A 14,864-nucleotide genomic window follows, 5' to 3' on the forward strand; every position below is an offset into this window, starting at 1 on the left:
AAACAGTAAATAGAAAAAATGATTCAATATCAATTTTATACCAATTTAATACAGAAACTTTTTTAAATATTTGCAAGTTTGTATGTACTGTTATAGTCCATGAATACAACTTTGTTACTACCGCATCATGTACACGCTTACTAGAAAAAATAAAAAGAAATAAAGATCAGGGATGACAAACATGAACACTAAGTGAGAAAATAACATATAAATGATCAATCATTCGGCAACAAGTACTAAGAATTCATTGATATGCATGTTGATATGTGAATTTATTAGAAGAAGCTACTTAAATGGTGTACAAGAATTTGATGAACTAAAAGTCTGTATGCTTTTTCTGTAAGAAGAAAGTTAGACCAGAAAACATAATTAGAATCATCGGAACATAGATATGCATGACTTTGCAACAACATGACTCTCTCCATGACGAACCATCTCCCTACGTATCCCATCTCTCTCCATGACGTATCATGATTGATTGCAAATTAACTGAATTCATATTTGTTATCTAAAGAAATACTTGTTTTTGCTTTTCTTTCAATTTGAGCAATTGGCTCATCAACTTCTACTTTATCACCAGGATCTGAATAAAACAAATGAGAGATAATAAGAACCAAGTATTAAAAAAAATCATGATGGACACAATAACAAAAGACATACTCTTCAGCAATTTAGCCACTATGCCATCGCTTATGGATTCACCCATATAAGGAACAACAACATCAACCAGATCATCTTTGGCAGAAACACAAATGAGGCCAAAAAAAGGCACAAAATATTAGTAACTGTATCACAGACATTTGAACAAAGTAGGAAATGACAATTTAAGCATTTTTTGAATTACTATTAATGAAATTGTCCGTAATCTCACTGATTGTCTAAAGAAATACTCGTTCTTGCTTTTCTTTCAAAATATAATCAACAACACTTTGTTAGAAAGACGTTTTTTGTTTAAATCGTGTACAAAGAAGAAGGTAGTGTATGAAGATGGAAACATTAAAATAGGAGGAAAAACGGTTAGAGGGATTTGGGGTGGATAAATATCAGTAATTAAGGTTAACTATTTTTAAGAAAGATAAATTGTATATTAATTATATTAAATCTTAATTTTCCTTTTTCGTTAATTACTTTTTTGTATTTTCAACAAAACAAAAAAACCTTTTTTATATATATTAATTTAAATGAAAGTTGCTATAACGTGAAAACTTAAAAGTTTGGCTATAACTTATAATAACTAATCTAATAAGTTTATATAGTTAATTTTCCCACTAAAACTAAAAAAAATATATATATATAAATGGCCTACGAAATTAATTCTCCCCAGTCCTATCAACAAATGATACAAAAACCGTTCATGTATGTACGTTCAATTGAATTCATCAGTAGTGTTGATTCAAACATTAATTATGTCAAAAACACGCTAAATAAGTACAAATTGAACTAAGGCTATTACTATTATGGGTTCAACAAAACTCAATAGCTTTTGCTCAAACTTGTATCAAAGAATTTCATCTAATATGCATGAATAATCTATTCAAAACCAAGTAAACAAAAATAATTATAATCCCGAACCCATATATTAAAAATTCTGAATATACCATCTGTTCTGAACAGACAATCAAATGAACCATATGCTCGGAAAATCATGAATCCATGAAGAAAATCCTGAATTCGCATTTGGTTGCTACAGAGATCTGAAAACAGTACGTTAAAAATGAATGTACAACCTTTTTAGACGTATACATTTGTTTTTTTTTTAATATGTGCATACATGGTTAGAACTGAAAATAATGAGTTTAGTTGAATCCACAACAAAACTTGTTCTAGATTTGTCTCAGCATACCACATGCCAAGTCTCTTTGTTCTAAGGCAGAACCTCCAGCAATCCCTTAAAGTTGACACCAACTTTCACTTGGACACTTTTTGCCGACATTTTAAACACCCGAAGAAGGGTTCTATTGTCACTTTCATGCGCCCTTAAAGTTGGCACCAAATAAAAATTGGTTAAATATAAGTCTTTCATGTGCCCTCAATGAGTGTATCACACTCACTATGCCATGCCAACAAAGGTGTCAAAGTGACGCAACATAACCATACTTCGGGCGTTTAAAAGGAACCAGACCTACTTGAGGTGTATAAGTAAGAATGGATGACAACTTTTTAAGGGGTTGTACACCGGTTCCGCCTTCTTCTAATGAAAAATAATAAATCATTCATATAAAGATCTTGCAAGAAACAAATACATTAGCATCCAAATTTTTCAGATTACTAGCACACGTTCAAACAAGAATTTAGCTTATAGTGCTGCTGATAACTTCATTGTGGAAACTCATAGTAAACAATTTCTCAAGTATTAGTGCTCCATGCAGTTTAGATCCAGGACTCTTTTAAGTTAAATCTGAAGAATCTTCTCTGTAATTTGAAATGGATGCACAGCATCCTAACCCTAGGCGCAGAAATGGAAGTATAATACTCACTCCGTCCCAAATTAGTTGTTACGTTTCCCTTTTCTAAATTCACTTTGTATAGGCTGGAAATCCATAGCAGATTCTAAATTCGCTTTGCTCTGCCTCCCACAAATCAAGTGCTCGTAAAGACACCATCTGAGAAACTACCTACTGTTATTACTTCCAAAAAACTATCTGATTGCTAATGTTATTTCCAAAACTTATGGTGATATTCATCCTGTCTTTCCACTTTAGCAGTATTTATCAAGTCATTGTCATGGTGCGGAGGGGTGATATCTGACCAGTGATTTAGAGATAAGACTCAAACTTTAACTACACAAAAAAACTGAAGATTGTATGTCTGTATTCACACAGAACATTAGTTAGTTTGACCCTCGTACTACAAATCAAGCCAAGCAAATTGAAAGAGAAAGAGATTACTATGTATCGTTGATGAATGGAACTGTGACCATGTACACTAGGCCACAATGAGTTAATAATGTTCCTCATAATGGCTTATTGTTTTACAATTCATAGAGTGGTCATACAAGGACAAGGAGAACCTTACCTGCGAGCCCAGAGGCGGATCCAAGATTTGAATTTAAGAGTTCCTATAATAAGCTCAAGTTAATACCATAATAACAATTGGATTCATAATCATTTTATCGATAACACATTTTTTTAATACACATATACAGAGTTTGGGCAAAAATTACTAAGTTTGTGTGAACTCATAATAAACCCTCTAGATTTCTGCCCCTCCCTGCAACCATAGAAAAACTCAAATTACTTTTCCAGCATTTTACAGCAGGCCTCCAATGCAAAAAATTTTAGAAGTCTAGGACAAGCAAGGAATAAAAAATACTATAGATGCAAATCATTGATCACCTTGAAAATTTCAGACTTGACTTGGCCTCTACACAATAAAGTTATCAATCATATGTTGTATAACATCAGCACCTTCAGCATCCATATTTGGATCCTTCACCTGTAAACAGAAGTATTGAAGTTTTAAGCCCACAGTACATGTAAGTAAGATACGTGAAAAAAGCTCCGGAAAAGGTTCAAATATGCCGTTTAAAAAATATTCGAAATTGAGCATATGCACCCTTCATTAGTAGCTTAGATATGTCCTTATCCAAATATATCCTTAATTCAATTGGAGCGCCCGATTAACCAAATTAGCTGATTAATAAGCAAAAAGGGGCTAAATATGCTCCTTAAAGTATGTGAAATTGTGAGATCACCCATAATTTCAACTTTAAAACAAGTTCAGGAAATATGATTACTGTGCCAATAATTAAAAATCACAAGCTCCATATTAAAAACTGCAAGAAGGGAATATGAAAACCCAACAGTCCCCTTGGAAATTTGAAGATTGTAATTTTGAGTGATAGCGACATATCAGATACTGAGCTTCCCTTCCAGTCCATCAACACCATAGTCATGCAGCAAAATCTTCGTTTACTCTATATACTTTTAATGGAATTTAGATACAGGTTTATTGAGTGTGACAAATTACATGTAGTTGCAGGGTTTATGAAGTGAATGAGAAACTGCATCAAGTTACAAGGGTTTATTAAGTGAATGAGAGACTGCATCTAGTCACAAGGTGTATAAAGTGAGTGAAAGATTCAGGATGAGAAAATACAGAGGAAATCGAAGAGAGTGAGAAAAGTTTGCAATTTCAGTTGGTCAGGATAAAAGGAAATACGGAAGGATACATTAGATTTGTCCTTGTTTTGGGAAGACAAATTGTAAGCCCGGGGATAGTATACTACTCCTTTTTACCTTTTTTATCTTTTTAACTTTTACGTACCGAAATGGACATGAAATAAACTCTATTCCATCATATCCATCATCATATTTCTAACAATACATAAGACCAACAATACAGAGCTTCAAAGTCCAATCACCAGTCGCCGCCTATGCCACATTGCATTTCAACACCTACAAGAACTACTTTTATTTAATGCTTGATATTGTACTCTCCCTCAGATCCATTTTATTTGATGGTTTTTGACAGTGTAGTTTAACAACGAAAGAAAGGCTTTTGAAACTTAGTCTAAAAGAAGTCATCGAAATTTTATGGCTATGAGATTTTATGGCTATAAGTCAATCTCATTAAGGTAAAAATAATAAGTTTAAAGTTAAAAAGTTTATAAATATACACAATGCCCTCCTCCCAGCTGGCTTACAAAGTGGAGTAAATGAACGACATAGTAGTATAAAATATATCACATGCTACAAGGGTGTCAACTCTTTTTTTTTCTTTTTTTTTTTTTGGATAACCGCGGTGTCCAGGCCAGCTTGCAGGCACCTCAACTAATTCCATGGGTTTGTAAACCAAGGCTAGATGGGAATAAATCACCTAATGTTTGTCTAAATTGGGAATCTAACCTAAAACCTAATGGTGCTCAACCCACTACATTGAATCACTACGCCACACCCTTGGGTGCAGCTACAAGGGTGTCTATGTCTTACCCTAATTGCTACTACCACCACCACCACCACTTGGGCTATAATAATGTTCTCATTTTAGCACCACACACTCCTCCACTATGTTATCTACATATCTAAAGTGATTAAATTTTAGACTAGCTCCCACCATTACTACCACCACCACAACCACTTGGGCAGTAATGATGTTCTCATTTTTTAGCACCAGGCACTCCTCCACTATGCCAACTACATGTCTAAAGTGGCAAAGTGGTCCAGAAAGAGACATGGTTCAAACCAAAATCTATCTCATCTTTTCTAGTAATGCAAGGTCAAATAGTGCAATACACAACATGTAAGCAAGGGGGTTTCGACAGAAGGAAATGGAATAGTAATAACCCTGTTTCAAATACACAAATTGCTGGTTCAATGCAGTTAATCGCCAACCTTAAACCTTGTTCAAACTGCATAGCTAGTTAATACTTTGCTTACAAGTTCTTGAGCCTATAAAACATGCAAGCACCAGGATACAACACATGAACACATAGGAAAAAGACAAAAGTCTCGTAAGCACTTTTACAGTCTTAAATCTGCGAGGTAGATGAACAAAAGTTATCTTCTACGTATTAAACAAAACTGTGTACAGTTCATACTTTCATCAACGTACTTAAATGTGACTTGACTGTGGTTCCAGGATAACCAATAAAATATCTATAAATGCTCTGGGAAATCGCGTTGTTAATTACCAGTATACTGGAGAGAGAGAGAGAGAGAGAGACCTGAATAACACTGTGAGCAGCAAATTTACGCCTGCTCATGTGAAAGCTAACATCCACTTTATCCCATGATACTTTACTTAAACCAGTCAACAGTTCTTCTGCATAAAAGTCCAAACATGAGTACTGCAATATTCAGAAGCCAAGAAAGGCATATATACACATACATACAACATACACACATGCACACAATACAGAGGGAAAAATCAGCGTTCCAGTGGAACAAAACAAAATGTCATCGCAATTCGCAAATATAACATTCTCGAACCTAAGAGTGTAGGGCAAGTTTGAAAAACTTGCTATGTCTAAAAAGGACAAGGGCCTATGTTACATGTATTTGTTTAGGGTCTACATGTTCAAATACACATGATGTAAGTATCTGTATGGATGCATAATGTTTTTTTTTTTCATAATTTTGAGTGTATTTTGAAGAATTTTAATGGAATACTCATATCCACTGTACAGCTGTTTCTGATCGACACAGCTTCGACAAAGGAAAATGAAGGATCCATGTGATACAGAGGAGGGCCAATTACCATCTCTGTTGTACAAACTAAATGCTCCCTCCATTTCAATTTATTTAGTTTGTTTAAGAACGAAGGCCACTTGTCTAAATTTAGTAAGTCTACAGTTCTAGCATTCCCATTTTACCTTAATGACACTCCCTTATAGGAGTGAGGAGGCATGTTTACAACCACAAAATTCAAAGGATAATTTTGGTATGTTTACACACCTTTAGTTTAAGACCACAAAATCCAAAGGTAACCTTTTTTTGTAAGGAAAGAGCTACAAACCTTCCACCTTGTCCAAAGAATCATCTTCCTTCACAACAGACTCACCCTGCTCACCGTCATATGCCTTGCAATGTTCTTCGTAGACAATGTGAGGATACTTTTCATTCAAGGATTCTTCCCACTATAAACACCAAAGAGATTTTTCACATAAGATATGATAGGTCACAGCTAAACACATACCACGGAAAGATTGTACCTTGGGTAGTTCATTATTACGTCTAATAGATGATGTTCTCCAACCAACAATATCTAAAAATTTAATGTGAAGGAAAAATGGTCTATTTCAGAAGTTAGGGAATCATATAATTGCTGAATGCCCGATTCAACAATGCAATCAGGATACGGTCATAGCCAACATTTGAATATGCAACCCGGCGCTTGAATGAACGCAATGCAGACCTACATACGTGGATTTTTCAACTAATCAGCATGAATATACAGTAATATTTACTACAGCTCCCAATAAATGGACCAATTAATCGTATATGGACTTTATTAGTCTCTCTAACATACATGAAGTGTAGTTCACCATCGTCTTCCACCATGCGTTTAAGTAATGGAGGCCTCCCTTCATCATTATCACAAAGAAAAAGGTGCCGCCCTGTTCTTTTAAATATCCAATGGATTACATGGAAAGCAGCTTTCTCTAAGGCAGTCAAACCAAAAAGAAATGGCACCTGACAATACCTTAAAACATTAATATTACCAAAAGGTTCAACAGCTGACATCAAATTTTATATTCTAGACAAGGAAGAAACCTCAAAATCTTACAAACATGAACACACTTGGGAAAACAGGAACAATGCACTTTGACATTTGTCAAGATATAGCAACAAATAAAATATGTTACAGATTAGCAATCGCCTGGATACTTCCAAATAGTCAGATAAGAGAGCATTCCTGTTTTTATGGTCATCCAGAATTAATCTGGGACCAAAATCTATGCAAGGCTAAACACTGTCATGTCCAAATAACTAATCCTAAGCTACAGGCAAGTAAATCAAACAGAATAAGTAGATGCAGAGCCATCACCATCTTGCAGTTCTTGAGGAAGTTGAACTGTAGAAGAACAATGTCAATTACCAGAAAGTTCCAGGGTTAAAGAGTACAGATCTTTTATGCTTTTAGAAACTCAGAAAACAGAAATCAAGCTCACGACATACACAGAGAGACAGTTATGGAGACCTAAGAGGTTCTTCAGTATGCAGATATATGATGAGATAAAATGTGGTTGGATTAAAAAGCTTTCCACACTGGGGTAGCATTTAGCACACTTTTACTAGTTTAACTTGAGAGTAAATATAACTGTCCAGCGATGGAGTTTAAATAAAGGTCTAATGAAAATCAAGACGGCAACACTTACATCTTGATGGGTTACCATCAAGGTACGACTCTTAGCCCGTTTCTATTTGCCTTAGTGATGGATGTATTGACGTGAAAAATTCAAGGTGAGGTGCCTTGGTGTATGCTATTTGCGGATGATGTAGTCCTGATTAACGAGACCGGTGGTGGAGTTAATGTTATGTTGGAGGTTTAGAGGCAACACCAGAGTCTAAAAGGTTTAGGTTGAGTAGGTTCAAGATGGAATATTTGGAGTGCAGGTTCAGTGAGGTGACACATGAAGATGATGTGGTTGTAAAGCTTGATACTCAGGCCTTTCAAAAGCGAGATAGTTTCAAGTATCTTGGATTTATGATCCAAGGGATTGGAGAGATTGACGAGGATGTCACTCACCGTATTGGGCAAGGGTGGATGAAATGGAGGCTCGCTTCCGAAATCTATTGTGATAAGAAGCTGCCTCTTAAACTCAAAGGCAAGTTCTACGGAGAAGTGGTTAAACCAGCTATGTTGTATGGAGCGGAGTGTTGGCCAATCAAAAACTTTCACATCCAAACGATGAAGGTGGCGGAGATGAGAATGTTACGATGGATGTATGGGTTTACTAAGAAAGATAGGATTAGAATTGGGGTTATTCAGGATAAGGTGAGAGTGATTTTTGTGGAAGTCATGATGCAAAAGCGGGTTGAGATGGTTCAGGCATGTGATGAGGAGGGGCACAGATGCCCCAGTGAGGTGGTGTGAGAGATTGTCTAGGGATGGATTCAGGCGAGGTAGAGGTAGAGGTAGAGGTAGACCGAAGAAATATTGAAGGGAGGTGATTAGACATGACATGAAACAACTTCAGTTTACCGAGGACATGACCCTAGATAGAAAGGTATGGAGGATGCGAATTAGGATAGAAGGATAGTAGAGAGTAGTGCATCCTTGCTAGTAGGTAGGAGGACTTGATAATGGTACCCGTGCTAGTAGTCATAGTGCTAGTCTTGTTTCGAAGTAAGTGAGTAGTCATAGTGCTAGTCTTGTTTCGAAGTAAGTCATCATTTGTCGTATTACTTGGTGCTAGTCTTGTTTTTGTTATTACCTGATGTGTTATTACCAATTGTTCTGTGTTCTTTTACTATTTCTTTTCAGGACTGTTTTCGCTTGAGCCGAGGTCTATTAGAAACAACCTCTATATCTCACCTCTCCTCTGAGGTAGTGGTATGGACTGCATACACTTACCACCTGTACCGGACTTTGTGGGAGTATACTGGGTTTGTTGTTGTTACTGTTACTAATTCATAGCATTCATAGCTACTCTTCTGCTTTCTTCTCTCATGTCCATATGTTCTGCCCCCCATGGGGCACCCTAAAAATATGGAACTCCCTCTACCAGGCACAAATGGGTCTCCCCTACCCTCTCTCTTGGACATCCCAACCCCCCGGGGCACCCTAAAAATATGGAAATCCCTCTACCAGGCACAAATAGGTCTCCCCTACCCTCTCTCTTGGAAAACCCCCCGGGCACCCTAAAAATATGGAACTCCCTCTACCAGGCACAAATGGGTCTCCCCTAAACCTTGCATCAACTCCACATATCAGAAGCTCATCTTGCCCGTCCATTTTTTCTATTTTGCTGTATTTTATCTGGTCTTTGTTTCTATAAAACAAAATTCTTATATTTTGCAGTAGCTTATCCAGATATCAATGCTCTTGCATGAAAATCGCATCGGAGATGAAATTAGATAGTCTAGAAAAGCTTGTCATAATTTTGAAATTAAAACTAACACTTTGTTTTCTTTCAGAAATCAGTACAGGCAAAATGACAAAAGAAAACAAAAAATTTAAACTTGTGTCAGGGGTATTTGGGTGATAAATACTATTCCTAACTAGACCTGATAAATAGGAGGATAACACATCAATAATCCAAGATACTGATCAAGAGGAAATGGATAGCAATCCAATCCAATCTGACAGATAAGTTACATAGGCATGCCAGATGAGCCTTAAAACCAACTAAATCTGGTTTCAAAGTATCAAAATATGGAGGTGTGAATCTATTTCTTCTGCTCCTAAGCATCATTTACCCAATAATGAGACCAAGTACATATTGAATAAGGATAAGAATCCATTTTCCTCAATTACAATTATTGCACTTAAGTATTTGATAAGATTTGAATAATTACACTGATACCTGCTTGTTACCCCTAGAAGCAAGATGAGGTGTGGCGACGGTGATAAAATTTATTGGTTCCAAACCAGCTATCGTGCAACCTTTCAACCGTTCTATACATGCATTGGCTGATAAATCCTCAATATTTTCCATTCTAGGAGGTCTATATAACCTTCCAATGGCATATCTTGCCACCAACCCTCCCACAGAGTGTGACACAAAAGAAATTTTCTTCAGACCTGGCTTTCTCTTGATCACTTCAAGAACCTAAATTCATCTCCACAATGTTAGTCAATTTGGTAGACGTACCAAGCTCTGGAGCATATATTAGAAAAGATAGAATGGATGAAGCATCAGAGAAGAATGAATAGAATTAGAAGAAATTAACCTCCTCAGACAATCTCTCACCCATTACATCAACACCATCCAATGTTAGTTTTGCCATATTACGTTCGCTACCTGCAGAGCAAATAATTTTCTTTAGTCCTCCTTTTGGTATTCCATTTTTTCATGCACTTACACCGAATACCAATCGGATATTGGACACATGTGGAAACTGAAGCAAGATATGTTACAAAAGTGCAAATGTCCATACAATCATGTGAATCACTCACTGGCAGTCAGCTCAAATGAAACTACGCAAAATGAGAAAGAGTGGCAATTTCATTAGAAGAGTTCAGTGAACGCAGTTTCCCACTCTTAATAAGAAAAAGGAGAGGGGGAGGGGGGTGTAAATAAATAAAGCACCCCATCCTCGTAGACAATGATTTTCTCCATCTCATGAAGAAAATATACTTGTATGGAAGAAGTGAAAAGGCTTTTGAATCCAACATCACGTGGAACGGTGGAAGAGCACAGATATTGAGCAAAAATAAACACCATTTACCAGCTATTATACACCTGCGAACTTAGTAAATTTTAACAAGCATGATTTATTGTGGTATCACATTGACTTGCTTTACTCAAAAGGAAGTTTCTACATAATGCAGAATATAAATGAAAGTATGCCCTAAGCATGACTTGTTGAGGTATCACATTGACTTGCTTTACTCAAAAGGAAGTTTCTACTTATAACTTATACTTCAAAGTGCAACAGCTCATACAATTCAACCTTGTTCTCATTTTCATGCATTTTACTTGGACTCGTAACAGATGATATACCATAAGGACACAGAGTGCAATTACTTTATCAAAATCTATCAATGTAAAAGGCAGAGAACAGTAAAAAGAGTATTATTGACAAAGCAGCAAAATGGTAAGTGTAGGGGGGATGAAGGGTAGAGGAACTGCAAAGAAACACAAGCATGTGAAACTAGAAATGCCACTCCAGATAGATGCACTTACAATGAACAAAAACTTTGTCAGGAAGCCTCCGAACAAATTGCTCAGCACCAAACTTCCAGTCTGTGGCGCTGTTGAAATATATGGATTATAAATCAAGGTATAACAAGTACCTTTGCTTTCAGGGAGAGCCAGAGAACCATTAGAAAATTGTTCTACACAGCATGAATTCAAACAGCTAGCACATAAGCATTCAAAATGAAGATAACCCACCCAAAAGAACTAATGAACACAGAACACAGTCTAAAAGCAGTTTTTTTTTAATTGGCATGGAAATTTTCGTGATCTACATACTGAAATAAACATTCCGTATGGTCGTGAAAATAGCATAGATGCATATTATGTAGTCAATCAATTATGCATAAAAGGTTCTGAAAATTCCTAGATAATGAAGCAATGAAAACAACTCCAAAATGTGTATAGGAAAATATCCAAAATAACAAATGTAAACAAATATCCTCAATATCCAGAGGAACTATATAAGGACTAGAGAAACTAAAATATCACGGGACTAATAACGAAAAGGCATAATACATAAACAAACATTTAAACTTGTCATCAACTAGCAAATAAACACTCACACTTTGTATATATACATATGGACAACTCAACTCGTCTTCAATTTTCCGGTTGAATACTCCAGGTTACAAAATGATCATCTAAACACCTCCAAATTTTATGTGTCGCATGAGTGTCGTGTGTTAACGAGAGCCAACGAGGACGAGTTGGAGCGTTGGAGCATCTAGTTGTCAATTGAGATCAAGTTGAGGTATTTAGATGTGCACTGTCAAATCAAACTTGGCAAGTGAGCACTCCAACTTTGAGAGTGCTGATTTAGACACCTCAACTCCTCAACCGACAACTAAACACTCCAACTCGTCTCCACTATGTCTCATAGACATCCAATACTGACGTGACACATAAATTTTGAATGTGTCTAGACGCTCATTTTGTAAGCTGGAGTGTTCAACTCATACAATGAAAGGTGAGTTTAGATGTCTAAATACGCAATACTCAAAGTTGAAGTGTTGAGTTACCGACTTACCGCTTGCGGCCAAGTCAAAGTGTCATTCTATGTATTATGCTATCTCAAAAATCACTATCAAACAGTTGTAACTAAGATCAAAATTCTCCATTCTCCCCTTTTGATTAGATCATAAAACTTCAATTCCATCAACAAAAACAAAAAATATATTACTTCAACTTCAATACCCCGCAAAATGAATGAAATAGGAATATAAACCTTGCACACACAAAAAAAAAACCTTCGGAGAAACTAAAAATATCAGGGACTAATAACAAATATAAAAAATCACTATCAAACATTATGAACTAACATCAAAATTCTCCATTTCCACCTTCTAATTACATCATAATACTTCAATTCCATCATCAACAAAAACACATAACTTCAAGTTCAATATTCCACAAAATGAACGAAACACGAAAGCCACACACATACCTTCCGAGAATACCGTGGACCATAATTACAAGATGATCAACTGACGAAGCATCCGATTCATCGCAACTGAAAACATCTTCTCCGCCGTTGACAGTTTCCGATGAGCAAACTCCTCCTCCGTTCTTCTCTACTTCTCCTTCATCCATTCCGTTCTTCAGCTGATCCGAACAACACAACAGGGTTATCAAATTAGGGGGGAGTTAGGTAAACCGCTTTGAAGAAAGAAAGGGAGGGAGGAAAAGCCAGAGTCAGAGTGAGGTGGTGAATTAAGGAAGAACACGACGTGGCGGGGACTGCTAACTTCTTAACTCACCCTTTTCATACTTTCACGGACGGTGTTCATGGTCGGTTTGAATTAGTTAGTTGTTAAAATAATCAAAATTAATTTAGTTGGTTTTTAAATTTTTAAAATCAAACTAAATTATAAAAAGAAAATAGTCATTGGTTTGGTTCAGTTTGATTTGATTTTTTTATTTTTTTGATTATTGACTAGCTTACTCCAATTATCTCGAAAATAAATTCCTTTTTTAACCCATAAAAAGAGTAAGTCCGTCAAGTGGGTCGGACTGACCCCCCTACTCAGCCCATTTAAAGGACTCGGCCCGGTTTGACCCGGTCAGATAAGCCCTGGGGCTTTAGGATTTCAGATCCCGGGTCGATTATTTTTTTAGTTTGGGTCCAGTTAATCCGGTTTGGACCTAGCTCGATCCAAGCTCGTCGGTTAATCGATCCGATCCGGCCCGGATTCAATTTTTTTTTTTGAGTTTTGGATCAAACTAGCCGTTGGCCCAATTTGGGCCCATTTCTTTAAAAAATTTTTTTTTACTTTTAAAAATTATTTTTTAATCCCAAAAAAATTCTATAAATACCCTACACCTTTAAATCAATTTTCACACAATTTTTCACTCTCTCAAATCTAATTCTCTCTCAAATCTCAATTCTCAATTTTCAAATATTCAATTTATTTAATTTCTTAAAGTGTGCACTTTAGTTTTTTAATTTTGCGTTTACAAAGTACGAACGGAAGTTTCTAAAGTCGCAACCTTCAGATACTTCAAAAATTTGATATTGTCGTTCCATCTCTTACGTTTAATTTTTATTTATTGTATTAATTGTTTAATATTTAATTTTATTATATTTGTGTATTTTGATTTTTTTTAGTTTAATTTAATTTATACTATGGATAAATTAAGAAACATCGCTACTAAAGGTGTTAAACATTTTTGTCCTAGAAGTGATAGTGGTAGTAAAAAACGAATTACTAGTGGTAGAGGTAGTTCAAGTAGTAGATATACCCGTGTGCCTTCGCCTCCGGTACCGTTTGGTACACCTTTTGAGGAAGAAATAGGTGGAGGTGCTCACGATATGGATTATGTAGAAGGTCAGGAAAATTATGGTATAAAAGAAGAAAATGAAGTAGATGCGGTTAATTTAGACGAAGAAATGAAAATATTAGTGAGACACCCACAGTAGAAAATGCTAACGTTAGATCTGAATCGGTTAATCTCCCTCTCCGTCCTCCTCGTGCCGCAAGGCCTCGTAAAACAACTAGTGTTGCATGACAATTTTTTGAATGTATATCAGATACTGAAGTGTAATGCAATATTTGTCAACAAATATATAAGCATAAAAGCGGAGGCAAACAAGGAGTACGGGTACGTTAATGAGACATCTAGGTGAAGCTCACGAAAGAGAGTTAAATATTGCACGAGGTGGTGGGGATGTTGGTGGGCCAATACAAACTAGAATGGACCCAGCAACCGGTCAGGTAACGAAGAAGTATAATAAATTAAGGAACCGGAAAGAAATGGCTAAAATGGTTGTAGGTTGTTTGCCTTTTAGTTTTCCTTCTTCTGATGTCTTTATTCATTATATACAAATAATTTATAATCCTATGTTTAACGGTATTCCTAGAAGTACTTGTCGGTCTGATATTTTTAGATTTCATTCACAATATTATTTTTATTTATCAACATTGTTAAAAAATATTCAATGTAGATTGTCCTTAACTTCTGATCTTGGTCGAGCTGTAAATAAAAATGATTATTTAACCGTTACTTGTCACTGGATGGATAGTAATTTTGTGATGCAAAAACGTTTTCTTGCTTTTTT

At 35.9% G+C, this 14,864-nt stretch overlaps 1 protein-coding gene across 3 annotated transcripts; it reads right to left on the bottom strand.

The window, feature by feature from the left end:
• Nucleotides 1-1,337: 1,337 nt before the first annotated feature.
• LOC107871073 (putative lipase ROG1) lies at nucleotides 1,338-13,115 on the bottom strand. Of its 3 annotated transcripts, XR_007056117.1 has the most exons (13): nucleotides 12,753-13,115; nucleotides 11,294-11,361; nucleotides 10,338-10,408; nucleotides 9,971-10,216; nucleotides 6,970-7,133; nucleotides 6,800-6,855; nucleotides 6,653-6,705; nucleotides 6,457-6,577; nucleotides 5,666-5,763; nucleotides 3,336-3,435; nucleotides 3,164-3,210; nucleotides 3,016-3,058; nucleotides 1,338-1,694 (listed from the first exon to the last, which is right to left on the bottom strand). XR_007056117.1 is itself a non-coding variant. In XM_047413317.1 (11 exons), exons 1-10 carry the CDS (start codon nucleotides 12,896-12,898, stop codon nucleotides 3,364-3,366), a joined length of 1,095 nt encoding a protein of 364 aa, XP_047269273.1. In that variant the 5' UTR covers nucleotides 12,899-13,104; the 3' UTR covers nucleotides 2,893-3,210; nucleotides 3,336-3,363. The 3 variants fall into 3 exon arrangements, 1 of the variants encoding a protein (XP_047269273.1); XR_007056119.1 differs by lacking the exon at nucleotides 1,338-1,694 and having other exon boundaries at nucleotides 2,893-3,058; nucleotides 12,753-13,102; XM_047413317.1 differs by lacking the exon at nucleotides 1,338-1,694 and having other exon boundaries at nucleotides 2,893-3,210; nucleotides 12,753-13,104.
• Nucleotides 13,116-14,864: the final 1,749 nt, after the last annotated feature.

This window comes from Capsicum annuum, chromosome 5, assembly GCF_002878395.1.
Source record: "Capsicum annuum cultivar UCD-10X-F1 chromosome 5, UCD10Xv1.1, whole genome shotgun sequence".
Classification (NCBI taxonomy): domain Eukaryota; kingdom Viridiplantae; phylum Streptophyta; class Magnoliopsida; order Solanales; family Solanaceae; genus Capsicum; species Capsicum annuum.